Source organism: Musca autumnalis, unplaced genomic scaffold (assembly GCF_047663935.1).
Source record: "Musca autumnalis isolate F117 unplaced genomic scaffold, ASM4766393v1 scaffold_3, whole genome shotgun sequence".
In the NCBI taxonomy this organism is placed as follows: Eukaryota; Metazoa; Arthropoda; class Insecta; order Diptera; family Muscidae; genus Musca; species Musca autumnalis.
This window is the reverse complement of record NW_027411866.1, coordinates 230,956,997-230,974,207: the sequence shown is the minus strand read 5'-3', so window position 1 is coordinate 230,974,207 and position 17,211 is coordinate 230,956,997. Positions and strand designations below refer to the sequence as shown.

General features: G+C 35.5%; 1 protein-coding gene across 2 annotated transcripts; it reads right to left on the bottom strand.

Annotated features, from left to right (window-relative positions):
* Window positions 1-1,131: 1,131 nt before the first annotated feature.
* On the bottom strand, window positions 1,132-14,355 carry LOC141397224 (fatty acyl-CoA reductase wat-like). Of its 2 annotated transcripts, none has more exons than XM_073973319.1 (7): window positions 14,226-14,355; window positions 13,719-14,155; window positions 13,328-13,523; window positions 4,479-4,855; window positions 4,322-4,392; window positions 3,934-4,059; window positions 1,132-1,406 (listed from the first exon to the last, which is right to left on the bottom strand). In XM_073973319.1, the coding sequence occupies exons 1-7, from the start codon at window positions 14,278-14,280 to the stop codon at window positions 1,163-1,165; spliced, it is 1,506 nt and encodes a 501-aa protein (XP_073829420.1). In that variant the 5' UTR covers window positions 14,281-14,355; the 3' UTR covers window positions 1,132-1,162. The 2 variants fall into 2 exon arrangements, with proteins under 2 accessions (XP_073829420.1, XP_073829421.1); XM_073973320.1 differs by having other exon boundaries at window positions 1,252-1,406; window positions 3,849-4,059.
* Window positions 14,356-17,211: the final 2,856 nt, after the last annotated feature.

Here is a 17,211-nt window from a genome sequence, read left to right as displayed (position 1 = left end):
TATGTTATCGAAAAAAAAAATAGTAAAAATTAGTAGATTCTTGCAGTACTGGAACATACCAATTGTTACTGGATGTTGTTCGTTTACTCTACAATACAACCCAGCAAAAAGTTTGCATCCGCGCATGCAGTTAAATCACTAGAACAATTGCCGCTGGAGTACATCTTTTCCTATAAATTCACCTATGAATTTTACAAGAGAGCGCGCAGCTAGGATGCACTCCATTTTGCTTCCACGGCACATAGCTAGGATGTACTCCATTTTCGATCCAAATCACAGCCTTTGATGTAGTGTTTTGGATTGAATTTAAATGCGGTCTAAAGATGTTGTAATATGCAAGCCATTGCAAATATCCCAAAATAAATAAAAAACACATCCAAATGGGTTTTCATTTTTCCTCCTACTTCAGTTCAGATTTCCAAAAAACTCCAACTCCACTTCAAAAATAATTTGCGTCTCGTGAATTACAGCAATGTTCGTATCCTTTGTTTGTATTTCTTTATTTTTTATAAAACAAATTCTTGGAATTTTAACACTCTTTCTTGTGTTCAGAAAAAAAGGACTGCGACTGTAGGGATCAAAAAATTGGCTTGCTTGGCTAGGGATCTTTAAGCGAGTGCTTCCAAAATGTATCGAGCGCAGTGCATTTTCATAAATCCGTGTGGACTGCATCGAAAGATGTATTAAAATCATAACTCTGCATTGCACTACTTCCAAACTTTTTTGCTGGGAAGTGATGCCAGGTTTGTTCTTGAAGTTTTCATGTGGTTGTTGTAAAGCAACACGTCTGGAACAATGCTGTTATTAATAATTATCACGTAATAAGACACATCTATTGTGTCATTAACCATATCAAACATCAAAAATTGTTCATAATAAAGCCTAAAACACATCCAACGTTTCAGTAAACTTGGGCGTCATTTTTGATAAAAGAGCAAGGGCAACATAGATCGAATTATTTACTATTCCTTTATCAGAAATTACACTCAATATTACTGAAACTTTGGATGTTCTTGTCAAAGAAGTTTTACTGCTTTTGAACTCTAGTGTTTTATCAAGTGTGTGATATAGAGTACCACTTTATCATTTCATAGGGGTCATAGACCCAAATAAAAAAAATCTTGATTCTGTTTTGCCTTTACCTTTATTTATAGTCATTAATTCAATTTACAATAGAATAAGATTTACAATATTCCATGATCAGACCTATAATATATCTAACTATAAAATAACCGAAAACTAATTGAATCGAATAATGTAATATCTGTAAAATGCGCATACGAAGAAATGCTCCAGAGGATGGCTCTCGTTGTTCATTTAGTAAAAATTCTCTTATACCCCTGACCATATTGCAATAATATTCATCCTGGTCACAGTTACAATACTCAAGGAAATTAAAAGTGGACCTATGAGCAAAGAAAGAAGATAAGTTAAGTGTTTCATACTACATACATATTTATCAACAGCCAAATCAGGAATATTCGTGAGGAACTCAATTTTTCTCGATCAAAAGTAATTTTTGAGAATAATATAGAAGTGAATTTATCATCACTGGTGTGGTCTTTTTCCCATTTTGTGTTCTTTTATTTAATAGCCCGTTTCCACGGTACGTCGTTCGTTCTCTATTCGTTGTTCGACCCATAACTACGAATAAATTACTTATTTCCCCACACAAAATTCTATGAACGAACGACGATTTTTCTACGTTGTTCGATTAGAAATACTCTCTGAACGACGAATAAGTATGTCCCATCCCTAACAATTGAGAGAATTTATCGAAAAAATTAATTATGACATGTCTAAATTCAAAATTGAAAAAATTGTTGAAAACACAAAAATTTTTAGAAAAAGGAAAAAGATGAATGAAAATTAATGTACTAAACATTTTATATAGATGCAGAAGGAAGATGGTTGTGTTTCCTTCTTAATTCCACACACATTTCTTGTCCATTAGTTCAAAATCGCGTAAAAAATCAGAAACAAAAAGGAAAGAAATAACTGAAAGTGTGTATACACAAATATTGTTTTGACATGTCTCTCTCTCTTTAATTTTGAAAATAGAAACCTATAAAAATATATTGAAAATACAAAATTATTCAGAATTTATGAAAAAATGAATGAAATGTGTGTAGTTTAATATAGAAGATACATTTGAAGGAAAGTCTATTGCTTTTCTTATTCATTTAATGTATATTTTATGTGTTTTCGGTTCAAATTTTCGTGAAAACAAGGGAACAAAAATGAAGGCACTTTTGTTTATGTTTCTGTTAATTACGAATGGTGTCGTGGAAACGGGTTAATTCGTGTACGTCGTTCGACAGGCGAACAACGTAATTGAAACGCTCGTGTGAACATGACATAATGGTGTGAAGATGAAAACTTTTACAGGCAATATTTGTACAATGTTTGGAAAAATATTTAGATTACTTGAGTAGGAACCTTTGTCCCGGTCCACACTAGAGTGATTTCATTGAAAAAATTGCATGAAATTATGCGTCTCTAGATCGACTTTCATAGTAGAGTAAAATCATAAAATTGCTGTAGTGGGGAATTCGATTTAAGAACGCCTAATTTCATGAAATTTTTTAATGAAATTCACGCTAGTGTGGACCGGGACTTTTTTGGAGGAAAATACAAGCGTAAGTACACTGAAAGAAAATTACGTTGTATCAATGAAATTTAGCATTGATTTTGAACCAACGTAAGACTTCATTTATTAATAAAGAAGTTTAATTGAGTTTCATTAAATAACTTTCATTAGTCCCAATTTACATTGGGCGAGTTTACTTGCGGCAATTGTCATTTTGTAGGAGAGAGAGGTGAAGCATATGGTAACCCTTTGCCTCTCAGCACCCTCTCTCACCTACAAACTGACAATTGCCGCAAGTAAACTCGCCTAATGTAAATTGGGACTTATTGTTTCATAGTATTAATAGCTTCGTTCCAGTACTTTTTTTAATGATAAAAGTGTCAAAAGTGCAAACTGTCGAAAATGAGTTCCTCATACACATTTTTCCAAAATGTGCGGGAACGGAAAAATTGCAGAAACGTAAAAAAAAACTGGAACAAATGTCAAAGTCGGAGAATCAACCAATCAGAAGCCGGCAAACATGTTGCAAATTTTTGCTCGCCCAAATTTGTCGTGCAAAAAGTTTCTAAAGAGAAAGCTATTCAGCGCCATTTTCGTTCAAAGAGAAGTGCAACTTTTGCAACTCTAAAGCCACGCGATGAAACTTTCATACGAAACTTTCCCATTATTTTGGCGTTCTTAGGTCGAGTTCCCCAATACAGTAATTACATAAAATCACTTTAGTATGCAACTCGATCTATAAACGCCAAAATAATGGGAAAGTTTCGTAAGAAAGTTTCAGTGTGTAGATTTAGAGTCACTTTGTTGGTGTACTGCAACGCATTTTGGGGAAAAATGTGTTAAATGTCTAAAGACTTTTTAGTTCTGGAACGAAGCTGATGTGAAAGTTTCATAGCAATAGTAGAATTGTAACTGCTAAGTCCCGGTCCACACTAGAGTGATTTCATTGAAAAAAATTCATGAAATTATTCGTCTCTAGATCGATTTCCATAGTAGAGTAAAATCTTAAAATTGCTGCAGTGAGGAATTCGATTTAAGAACGCCTAATTTCATGAATTTTTTTAATGAAATTCACGCTAGTGTGGACCGGGACTAACTACATTATTGTATTAATATAGAAGTATCATTGCATAATTGAGGAAATTTCATTGGAATAGTGAAGACAATCATTATTGTTATTTAATTAAACTTTTCATTTATTCAATGAAACTCTACGTTGGTTCAAAATCAATGAAAAATTGTTCTTTCAGTACAATACCTTTTTGTCTTGCGATGAATTCCGCAGTGATTTGTTATTCCTAATTGGGCTGAAAATTATTCTAAGTAATGGGAAACAAACAAACCATTCTTGCTTTGTAATAATCTTCTCTAGAGCTTGGAAATTATCATTTAGAAAGTTAAATTCATTACTTAAAAAGAATCGCAGTGCCTCGAGTGTTGACGCCATGCGACGATTTAATCGGAGTAACCTGTAAGTTAATATGAAAAATATATGGTTTTTAAATTTGACAAAAAATAAGTTTGATAAAAAAAAATTAAAGGCCTGTTCCAGAACCTGCAAGAGGCTACTACTTTTACTACGATAACAATTTTTCCTTTATGTTATCGAAAAAATATTAAAAATTAGTAGATTCTTGCAGTACTGGAACGGACCATAAATAAACATTCATAGTCGGTATGAGGACATTAACAAAGACAATAGGATAAAACAACAAGCACAAAAATACTTACATTGGTTTTTTTCCAGCAACAATCAACAAGAAATCGACAATCACAGCCGGTATTATTTGCTGAGCAAATAACTTAAAAACAAAATATAATAAAAAGAAATTAAAATCAATTTTGATCTCAGCTCACATGATCATCGCCGAAAATTAGATTTACTTACCTTAATATAATGCCACGTGCGACATAGGGTAAAAGAAGCTTTGGGCAACCAAAAACATTTGTCATATGGTACTTTTAATAGAGTCTTCGGTCCAATGGCAGCTATATCAGCATTGCTCAAATTACGGTTTGAAGAATTACAACAATTAAATATCTCCACTTCGGATCTGGGTGGTAATGACGGCGAATATGTGCCCAATTTAAATGCAGCAACAATAAGAGATTTAGCGCACATGTCGACAGCAACAATATCCGTAATAACATTGGGATCACCACAAAAGGTACGCATTATGCCAATACCACCGCCTACTAGCATACCTATAGGACCATTGAAGTTATCCACCCAGCCAGGTATAGGTTCTTCATAGCTGCTGATGACTAGGAATGGTGAAAAGGAAATTAATATTAAAGTTATTAGAGGTGTATTTAGAGGGTTTAAATTTACGGTTGATAAATGTAACAAATCCTTTTGAGAGCTCTTTTTGCACACAGCGGCTGAATATACAAATTGAAAACTATACATTCTACAGGAGGCAATGGGAAACCACTGAATTAAAATCCCTCTTATTTATTTATTATGACATGTTTATAAACGTGTAACATATTATAAACTTATATGCTGTTTATATTATAGGTTTTTGCAGGGTTAACCTTCTTTATAAGGATTTATTTGACGTATAGGCAATGGAAATGGCATTTGAAACCCAGTGGGTTTGTTAAATCCGGTCATATATAAACGTACTATAAGTCTATTTACAAAGATTCTCCATTCATTTCTATCATTTGCTATATATTTTAATTGATCGATTGATAACTTGGTTTCTGTTGTTAGTGTTCTTCTCCATGTTGTTTTCGGCCTGCCTCTATTGCGTCGTCCTTGGGGATTCCATTCCAATGGAGAGCTGAGTGGGAAATATCAGTTTCGCTTTTTCTAAGAGTGTGGCCGAGCCAGCCATATTTCCTTTGAGTGATTGCAGACTTTATTTCCTGTTGATTTGTTATATTCCTGAGACGTTCTTTAGATATAGTTTGTGGCCACCATATTTTTAATATGCTGCGAAGACATCTGTTTATAAATACTTGAAGTTTATTGGTTATTGTGGTATTGGTAAGCAGTGTCTCGGATCCATAAAGTAGCGTAGATTTCACGCAAGAATTGAAGATATTAATTATTGTTTTTATATTTAATGTCTCAGATGACCAAATGTTTTTTAGCGACGCAAACGTTCCTTGGGCTTTTCTAATACGGTTATCAACGTCCTCCGTGGTACCTCCTTTTGTTGATTAAATGCTACCAAGATATTATAAACGTCCACATTCTGTATTGCTTCTCCATATATCATAAACGGGTTGTTATTATTGGCATTTATCCTCATAGTTTTTGTTTTGCCGCAGTTTATTTTCAGACCATCTTTTAATGATTCTTCTGACAGGTTGAGTAATTTGTTTTGCATATCTGAGTATGTTGTTGTAAGTAGAACGGCATCGTCTGCATACTTCAGATCACCAAGTTTGTCGAACAAATTCCAATTTAGACCAGATGGTGTTGAGTCTAGATTTTCAAACACTGCGTCAAGAACTGTGACGAATAATAGCGGTGATAATGTGCAGCCTTGTCGCACTCCGCTGGTTGTAAAAAACGCTTCGCTGAGGACTCCTTCGTGCAACACTCTGGAAGTCGTACCATTATAGCTATTTTCTATAAGTGTCACTAGTTTCTTGGGTATTCCTTTTGATAGAAGTCAGCTCCATATGTATTTTCTGTTTAGGGCATCGAGAGCTTTTTCATAGTCCACAAATGCTAGATATAAACTTGCGTTATACTCTACGGATTGTTCAATGATGATTCTTGTTGTGCATATGTGGTCGATGCATGAACTCCTTGCTCGGAAACCAGCTTGGTTTTTTCGCAACAATTTTTCTAATGGTTCGGCTATTCTATTTAAAATTATTTTGTTGAAAATTTGTAGTGTTGATGGCAGTAAGGATATGCCTCTCCAGTTGCCACATTTTGTTTTGTTACCCTTTTTCGGAAGTTTCACTATAATTGATTCTTTCCAGTCTTGTGGGATAGTTTCCTCCTCCCATATCTGTTTGAATAACGGGTGTAGTTTTTCAGCCATTATATTGCTACAATCTTTAAAGCATTCTGCTGCAATACCGTCGTTGCCTGGGGCTTTACCGGGTTGTAGGGTATTAATCGCTTCTTCTATTTCAGCAATTGAAGGATTTTCTGTTTTTACGTCTGCATTTGTGGGATGTATTTTTGAGATGAGGAATTGTGCTTGGTGGTTTTGGCTGATGTTCAGCGTTTTTTCAAAATGTCTTTTCCAAACCTTTTTTTGTTCGTCTTTTGATGTCACGAGAGACCCTTTTTCATCTTCTACAGGCGTGTTACTTATGAGTGTATCCTTGCCACTCAATTTCCTTATAATTTTATAGAGTTCTTTTGAGTTCCCCTTGTTAGCAGCTGTCTGAGCCTCATTCCCCATTTTACCATAGTAAGACTTTTTGTCCTTTTTTACATGCTTTTTAATATCTTTGGATAACTGTTTGAGCTTCTCTCTAAATAGTTCCAACTTGTCTTCAGCATTTTCAGAAAGCATTTCGCCCTTGACGATTTTCCTTTCTTCAATTAGTTCCCATGTTTCACTCGTTATCCAATCGGCATCTTGTTGTTTTCGCTTCAATCCTAAAACTGTCGAGCATATTTCCGTTACGTTGTCCTTAAATCGTTTCCATTTATCTTCTAGTGTATCAAGGGAGTTTATGTTGATATTACATACTTTGTCTATGAACATATTTTTTGGTTGTGCTGTTTTTTAGTTTCTCGATATCAAAGGTTTTTCTTTGTGTGTCGACATTCTTCTTTTTCTGATGGGATAGTTTTAGTTTTACCTCTGCTAAAACGAGATAATGGTCACTTCCGATTTCTGCACTTGTTTTGTTGCGTACATCACATAGCATACTGCTCCACTTTTTTTATATACAAATATGGTCAATTTGGTTCTCATAATTGCCAGAGGGAGCTCTCCACGTAGTTTTATGGTTTCGGTTGTGAGGGAAAAGCGAACCACCTATCTTGAGATCAAAGTTACAGCACAGTTCTATTAGTAGTTCGCCATTAGTGTTGCGATTTCCAAGTGCGTGGGTTCCTAAGACACTCTCGTACCCATCATTGTCACATCCCATTAAAATCTCCGAGCAGTAGTACAACATTTTTCGTTGGTATATGGGAAAGTATGATGCTCAACTGACTGTAAAATGACTCTTTTTCTGTTAGATCGCTTTCTTCTGTGGGACCGTAGCACTGTATTACAGTAATTATATTACGTTTAGTTCTTAAGTTGGCAGTAATAATCCTTTCCGATATTCCCTTCCAGTCTACGAGAGCTTTTTGAGATGACCTTGTCAAAAATATCCCTACGCCTCTTATGTGGTTATCATCTTGGTTCGGCATTCCGGAGTACAGTAGTATATCACCTTTTCTATTGCGTATCTCGCCACATCCTTTCCATCTGACTTCGCTGAGACCACATACACTGATAATCAATCGATCACATTCTTTTGACAGTTCAGCAAATTTCCCAGATTGATAGAGCGTTCTGACATTCCATTGTGCAAATCTTATCCTTTTAACATAGCCTTTGTTCGTCATCAAATAGTTCCGTTCGTTTTTTTTCTTCTTTGTAAATACTCGAATCCAGATTTATTCGGCAGTCGATGGTAGATTAGACCAACGATACCTAGTTCGGTTTATAATTTCAGGCCTCCGAACCTGCCATAATTATGAAGCGATTTCTAAACATTTCCTCTTAGAAACAGATGTTATGGTTATTCCGCCAATAATCGGTACTGTAAAACATCTTGGTAGATAATATGTCATCTATTTATCAGTCTTCATTTATAGACATTGCAGCCTAGCAATGTTCTCTACTCACTATTAAGGCCTGGGTACATAAGCTGCCTCGCCTGCTTGCCTTGATTTCCTGCTTCATTTCTGACATAAGAAAAATAAAAGAATAAAGGAGGCCGAGCAAATTTCGACACCCCTTTTCAGTTTTATTCTTTTATCAGAAGTACTCAGGGCTTTACTAGGCGTTTACACACAGACAGTAGCAAATTTACAAACCATTTTCACCATTTGTAAATTTATTAATATGTAGGGAGAAATATGACTGTATTGGTGAAAATGGTTTGTACCTTTGTTATTGTGTTGCCAATACTGTCTGTGTGCCCTAGACAAACGGACACGTTAATTTGCATTAACATGTGCATTTAATTTTAACCTGACAGACGACAGTTTCTGCATTTACGAAACTGCTGTTTGCTGGTAAACAACTGTTTTGTTGTTGTTTGCAATGCAAATTGTCTCTCAGAGCATGAATATGCTCTCTTACATGAATATAGGCTCTCTTTTACAGCATTGCCATATTGAAATACCTAAATTCAGTTTAAATTCCCTTTTGATTTTGTGCATTAAGAATGTGGATGATGAGACCGACTCCTAATCTCATCACTAAATTTAACCTAAGGAAACCGAAGAAAGGAAAACGCGCGCGAGCGATGTTGTTCGCTTCGTTGCTTTAGAGCAAACCCGTTCGTGGGTATTGATTTGGTTACGAAGTTTTTCGGCAAATCACACACACGCGACCCGAACGCAAAGTAAGAGAGCAAATGTTTTGATTTTTTTACTTCAGTCTTGTACTGAATTTCATGCAAGCAGGTTGAAAATGATTTTTGTTTTGTATTAATATTTTTAATGACGCAGAATGCCTCGTCTGCAATGCAACAATAAAAAATGTATGTATGCTTAGAAAGTCTTAAAAAATCATTATTATATACAATTTGTTTTTTCTCTCAAAAAAATTAACATATGAAGAAAAATACTTTTCAAATTATGAAGTTATTTATATTATTTTTAATTAAAGTCATACAAAGCGAACGCGCCAACAATATATTTTTCATTTCACACTCAATATGAAAATCATCACCCTGTTCTGTCAGTGTAATTTTACCCACACATAAACAATTGAAGCGCTCGCTCTTCTTGGTCGGCTATGCTTTAGAGAGACTCTTTATTTCCTACACAATATTTAAACCTAAATCTTATAATCTAACAATAACACACATACACATACATTTTGTTTACACGCAGAAATGCACGCTGTGTCTATAAATACATCCTGCACCCACACGTTGCGTTGGTAATGGAAAATACATACATTTATTATAGACCCTTTCTTATCTTTACTATTTTGGGCACGACATTTGTTCCATTATTTATGACAGGCAATCGGTTATTTTTAAACATAGATTCTTCGAACACATGCATTAAAAAGAAATCTACCTGACTCTATTTACACAGAAAAGAGTCTTCTACAAAATTCACCATTCTCCCCGCCTTAAAACATTCTAATCTTTTAACAGTTATTACGGAACATTGAACATTTTCTTGCTTGCTATTTATCTCACTCAATTTACATTAAATAGTTTAGATACAAAACTAGCACTCTTCTGCTCTTAGAGTATTCTAATCTTTTAACAATAATGTATGAATGTTATTTTCTACAAAATAGGAATATTATCTTAAACATGATCATAATGTAATACTTTTCATTTTCTGCTGAAGGCCTTCTTTAAATTCTAAATTAATAATAAAAAATATAGAGAATTATCATGACTTAATTCTAGGTGATGGCACCCAACACCTTCAGCAACCAGCTAGGATGAGGACTTCTTTTCCCTCGATGAAAGACGTGGTAAATCCATTTTCTTCTTAGAGGATTCTTCTCGCCACTAGAACTTTCTTCATTAATTATACGATGATTTGACACATGACGTATAATTGTATGCTTGTTACCGTCGGCACCGGCAACTTCCTCCTCATCGGCATTACACGGCGACGTCTTTATGCTTTTGCCAATCTGCCATTTTAGTGACTTCATAACAATAGTGGTTGATGGTTCATCCGCTGCACTCGTTACATTCCATTGAGACACGGGAGCAACTGCCGTCGACTTGCACTTCATTTGTACCTTTGTTTTGTACCCTTGCTTTAGGATCACCTTTGGAAATTTCGATGTCATATTCTCTGCTAGTTACAGCCCATTCCGTTTGGCTACTAACTTCTTCGTCATACAATAGTTTTTCGTAGACAACACTTTATTGTAGCTGTTGTAATTCAGCGTCCACTTTGGCAATCTCAGAAGGGTGGCGTCTTCTTTCATTGGCGAGCAATTTTTCCAAATCACAATTTCGGCCATTCAATGCAGCATTTGTAGATTCCAACTTACTAATGCGAATATACAGGCTTTCAATATTTTGATGAGAGACATCTAATTCTTCGATAGCACGTGAAGCTGCAACGGACTCACGATTGGCTTCTGCTTGGAGATCCTGAATCTTTTGCTCGTACAGCATTTTCATTTTACGCATGTTTCCTTCGTGTTGTTCGCGCAACTCTTGCAACGACTGTTGTAATATGGTCTCATATTGTTTAGAGAGACCAGTGCGTAATTCATTAATTTCTTCTGAGTGAAATTTTTCCTTGAAGGTCAGTTCGTTACGCAGATGTTGTATGTTGCCTTCCAACTCAATACGTGCCTGTGCATCCTCTTTAATTTGTTTGCGTAGAAGCTCCAATTCTGCATGCACCTCACAGAGTTCAACACCGGCTTCCTTCGTATAAGCAGTCGCAGCATCGTATTTGGCGTTAAGATCAGCAGCTCGTGACTCGTACATACGAGCCTTCTTCTCAGCAATTTGCCGGTCCTTGGTTGTTTGCTCCAATCTGGCCTTCAACTGCTCATTTTTCTCACGCAGTTGGTTGACTTCACTTTCGAACTTTAGCGAAACATCAGCGCGAACGTTTTCGTTTTTCCTTTCCGAAGTTTCCCCTACACTACCTGTAAACTTTACTATTTTCTTAATTTCAGGAATAGTCACATTTTCAACTTTCCTAATTGAATTACTGTCTACCTGTCTAGTATTTATCTTGGGAACCCATTTCCCATTGATCTCTTCATAATCTTTTACCTTCACCTCTTTAGGTGCTACTCTAGAAAATTTCCCAAATCTCACCATGCGGTAACAAATTTGTAAAAAATTGAAATTCTCTACGAGATTATCCTCTTTAGGAAACTCATTCAAATATTGCATCAGTACTAATGACGCAATATCATATCTGTCTTTGACATCTTCTACACTTAGAAACTCATTCCTTATCTCAGTCTCCAGCGCATTTAATGAATATTCAAACTCTCTAATTAAACCTCCTTTTAATGTTTTTGAATGGCGCAGTATGTTTCTTTTTTCATACTGTTCCAATGGACTTAAGCTGTCCATCTCAGCTATATATTTATATCTAGAAAGAATTCGCAACTCCGACGAATCCCTATTTGATTCTAAGCCCAAATCTATTCTAATCTGACGATCTAAATAGTCGAACTTTTTTATTGCATATCGCACACCTGAGGCGAATATGCTATGCATTTCATATGGAAATTTTCCCATATGCCGGAGCTCCCTATCATTGTCTAAAAAATCCTTTCTGGCTTCCGTGAAAGAACTAACAATGACTTCACACTTTTCCCTAGTTTCTCTTGCTACACTTGTTTGAGCAATTTTGCTCATTTTTAAGTATAGCGACACAATATATTCGCCCAACATCTTTTGATGCTGAATGAATTCTCCAAAATTCATTTTGACGAAAAAATATTGTGCGCCTTTAAGAAAACAAATTCAATTTTTTTTTTGTTTCTTTAAATAAACATGTTACCAACCTAACGTAGTCACTTTTTTTTAAGTTTCACTACGTGTCACTAACACTATACTAAATAGACGGATACACTATCAGATTTCACTATGATCCTAGCCTATCCTAGCGGATAAATACAACGCAGTAACTTTTTTTCTACGCGCTTATCCCGCTATTATCTATCTACGCGAACTATTACGTGTCTTTTTTTAAACACGAAACAATCACTGTGGGGTCACCAAATGATGAGACAGACTCCTAATCTCATCACTAAATTTAACCTAAGGAAACCGAAGAAAGGAAAACGCGCGCGAGCGATGTTGTTCGCTTCGTTGCTTTAGAGAGACTCTTTATTTCCTACACAATATTTAAACCTAAATCTTATAATCTAACAATAACACACATACACATACATTTTGTTTACACGCAGAAATGCACGCTGTGTCTATAAATACATCCTGCACCCACACGTTGCGTTGGTAATGGAAAATACATACATTTATTATAGACCCTTTCTTATCTTTACTATTTTGGGCACGACATTTGTTCCATTATTTATGACAGGCAATCGGTTATTTTTAAACATAGATTCTTCGAACACATGCATTAAAAAGAAATCTACCTGACTCTATTTACACAGAAAAGAGTCTTCTACAAAAATCACCAGTGGATAATGCACGAATTAATTTGAATTAAGGCAGTTAATGCAAATTAACGCTGCCGTCTATCTAGAGTATTATATGCACTTACTATTGGTCTGTTCCAGTACTGCGAGAATCTACTAATTTTTACTATTTTTTCTGATAACATAAAGGACAAAATGTTATCGTAGTAAAAGGTAGTAGCTTCTTGCAGGTCCTGGAACAGAGCATATGATTTAGATTAGAAGTTTAAGAAATCGAAATTTTGTGGCGTCTTTGGATATCCTCTAAAAATCATTAAGAAATCCACTTTTAGTGGCCTCTTTGGATATTCTCTAAAATCTTTAAGAATTCCACGTTTTGTGACCGTTTGGTGGCCTCTAAAAATCTTTAATACTTTTTCTAAAACAGAAATTGATTGTTTGAGTTCACCTAAAACTCATGACTTACCTATAGATGGTCTTACAATTCCTAGCGGCAATGTGTGACGATGGTCATCAATAACATGTTCAGCTAAACTTTTGGTAAATGTATAAGTATTGGGATGTTTGGGTGAAATCTTGGGAAACAAAATATTCAGTGTATCCACATCATAAGTTTCGGCCAATTTAATTATGCTTCGCCAGTCTGCATATGGTGGATATATCTGGAAAGAAATCGAAAAACATCAAATATCGAAATTAAAGAACAGAAACCCTATGAATGCAGCAAGGACAACAATAAACTTTAAAGAAAGGATAATACAATGATTTTGCACTTAAAACAACCAATGACAACCAACTAAATTTGAATGGAATAGTCTGAACATTGTTCATATTACTATCATTAAAACTACACCTACCTTTTCATCCACCTCCTGAAGATCCGGATGAGAGTATGCCGTTGAAACGTGAACAAAAGCTTCCAATTTGGGCAATTCTTGGGCCAATTTAATCATTTCGTAAGCGCCACGTGTATTGAGTAATATCGATGTCTTTAAGTTTTCATCGAAACGTATTGTGGCCGCAACATGAAATATTATTGAAACATTGCTTAATCTCTCCTTATCCTGTGCCGAAATACCCAAACCCTTTTCATAACAATCACCCGATATGGCTATGAGTTTTTTAAATGACTCAGGTTGTTCATTGCGGACCCTACGAAATACTGGTATCTCCAGTAACTGTTTTAAACGTTCTTCAGGAGTTTTATTCTTTTTGGTACGCATTAAAATGTAAATTTTAGAAACGTTTGGTAGAGAGCGTAGAATTTTCTCAATCAATACTTTGCCAATGAAACCTGGGACAAGAAAGAAGACATTATTGCGGTTAGTTAACAACATTGTGCTATGTTTGTAGAATTGACTTACCTGTTCCGCCGGTGACAAAAATTTCCTTATCTTTATAGAAATTTACAATAGACATGTTAGAATTAATATTTATTTTTTAAGTTACTTTACAGTTTCAGTGTCAAATAACGAATGTCCATTTCAATAAAAGAAGACCAGAAATTATTTTTGAAAAATTTTCATTTGCATATCGCAGTAAATAGTTGCATTCAAATGTTTTCTCACTTTGAACTTTGATGCCGAATATTTTTCTTTTAATATTTGAGGCGTGTGTGCATTAGAATCAATATTCTAAAAATATACAAAGTCTGCATTAGAAGACAAGAAGAAAACATAAACGGCAATTTTCTTTTTTGTTTAGGAATATCACTTACCTTAAGCTAATGTTACATTAGGAAAATACATACATACATATGTGCTTCGGTGACCGGCAGTATGCGCTTACTGAGAGCGTACATTTCAATACATTATTTACACTCACTTGCTCTCAGTAAGCGCACACTGTCGGTCGCTGGAGCAAATATTTGCGTAATGTGACCTTACCTTTAGTCACTGCATACCGATTATTTTATATTTTTCCCGCTTTCAGTACCATGTTTTGCTGTATCTGAGTTTTTCCCTTCCCCGATAACCTAAATCGTCCCAAAGAGGCCACAAAACGTTGATTTTTTAACCCACCTAGAGCCACAGGTCGTTTAAACGCCACAACAATGATTGCAAAAATTGACGTAAAACTGGGATATTTTTGAGCATATTTGTGGGGTTTTTAGCTTTTTGTTATAGTATTGTCTGTTACCTGTCACTTCACGCTTCCCAGCAAAATGTTAGATGCCATTCAATAATGGGTGCAAGTGATCTGGCATGTCATCTTTTTAGCGTCTTCATCGATGAATTTTATATGAGCGTGGGCCCCAAAAGATGCTATTCAGTTTTGGATCCAAATCATGTCATTTACACCAATGCTTTGACACGCCATTTTCACCAATGCTTTGGTGTGTCATTTCCATCAATGTTTTGGCATGTCATTTTCGTCATTACCACGAGAGTTTTAACAACGTTGGTTGTGATTTCGAGTCTCCGACAACATCAAGCCTATTGTAACTAATTAATCTTATATATTTAGAAAAATGTGTATAAATAAAAACACAAAATTCATCTCTATTGGATCGATGGAATGGGTTCAAATGCTGATGAAAAGATGGGATCTTTCACGACTTCCTTTCCATTGGTTCAAATGCTAATGAAAGATCGGATCTTTGACGACTTCGTTTGAACCAATACAAAAGATGTCATGAAATCACGTCATCGCATAGAACCCCTTCCTTCAAATTTTGCTGGGTTATAATGCTTTATTCGGTTTTTGATGAAAAATTTAAATATGCGTTAGAAATTTAATCATAAATGTTACATTCACATAAAGTCGGGGATTTGTTAGGAATATAGGTAGTAAGAGTATTTTCTTCATCAAAAACCGAAGGTTTGTCATTTAAGAATACGCAGATATTACCCTTACAAGTTTTCCGTATTTTTAAAAGAAGACCCGATTACAGGAAAACTTAAGGTTTAGAGAAAAAAAAAAATATTACTTTAAAAATTCTTAAAAAGCCACAAAAATATCATTTTTGTATAAAATTTAAAGTTTTCACGCAAAAAATTCTCGGCGCTAAGTGGTCTTTAAAAGGCCACAAAACGTGGATTTTTGAAAGTCTTTAAAATCACCTAAGATGAGATAAGGGAAGAGTGCAGCGAATATACAGTATAGCCTCTTCAAATGGCAACCTCAACCACTGTCCCCCGTGACTTGGTGCTCCCTGTTTTCGCCAACGAGGCTCTGTCGACCGAGAAAAGGCGGTATAACCTACCCATCAGCACAGCGAAAATACTGTTACAACCGCGGGCGGGATGGCGCCCCTAAAGTGGCAGTCCCACTACCATCCTAGGATACGGTGGACCAATCATCCGCCTATCCGAACCCAAAGCGATTTATGAAACTTCAACAAGAGAAAATACAAATCCACCCCAAACAACGATGACGACCCTTGGCTCACGAAAACGGATAAGATTAGCTCAATGGAATGTAAGGACGCTAAGAGAAACAACAAGAGTTGCGCAACTAGAGGCACAGTTTGCAATATACAAGTTGGATATATTAGGAATAAGTGGAATGAGATGGTGCGATAAGGGCGAACACTTATCATCAAATGGCAACATAATATTGTTCAGCGGAAATAAAGGCCGATGTGAGTGGGGTGTAGGAATCATGTTTAAAAAAAAAAATAAAAAGGCGTTAAGCAACTGGTAACCCATTAATGAACGGCTCATAACCGCACGATTCTACAGTTCTATAAAGAAATCCATAACGATCGTTCAATGTTATGCGCCTACTGAAGATGCGGATGATACCACGAAAGACACTTTTTATAATGAACTAACAGCGGTAATGAATAAAGTACCACAAAGTGACGTCCTGATCCTGTCAGGTGATTTTAATGCAAAAATTGGTGCATATAATGATGACGCAAAAAATATAATGGGCAAACATGGCATGGGAAGTAGAAACGACAACGATGAGCAACGATGAGCGTTGTGTTGGATTCTGTCAGGAATTTAACCTAGTTATCGGAGGCTCACTATTTCCCCACAAAGATATATACAAATATACGTGGACATAGCCAAATGGCTACACCAAAAACCAAATAGATCACATTTGCATACGCCACCGTTGGAAATCATCATTAATTGATGTGCGCACTAAACGCAGCGCAGGCATAGACTCTGATCATGAACTAGTACTAGCTCTCATAAAACTCAAATTAAACAAATTGTATAAACAGCACAATAAACAACCAAGCGATATGACCTAAAAATGCTTTCTAGTGAATGGAAGAAAAAAGATATTGCGGACTCAATGAGAGAAATGCTGAGTGCGGACCAACGCATAGGGTGGGAAGAAAATTTATTCATAAATTCATAAACAATATAGCAGAAGCAAATCTAGGATACGCAA

What these genes read in the sequence shown, in the direction of transcription:
- LOC141397224 (XM_073973319.1), bottom strand. Translation starts at nt 14,280, where the DNA reads ATGTCTATTGTAAATTTCTATAAAGATAAGGAAATTTTTGTCACCGGC. An exon ending in GCACGTGGCATTATATTAAG is followed by an intron (nt 4,393 to 4,478) that starts GTAAGTAAATCT and finishes TTTGTTTTTAAG; the next exon opens with TTATTTGCTCAGCAAATAAT. An exon ending in GTTGCTGGAAAAAAACCAAT is followed by an intron (nt 4,060 to 4,321) that starts GTAAGTATTTTT and finishes ATTAACTTACAG; the next exon opens with GTTACTCCGATTAAATCGTC.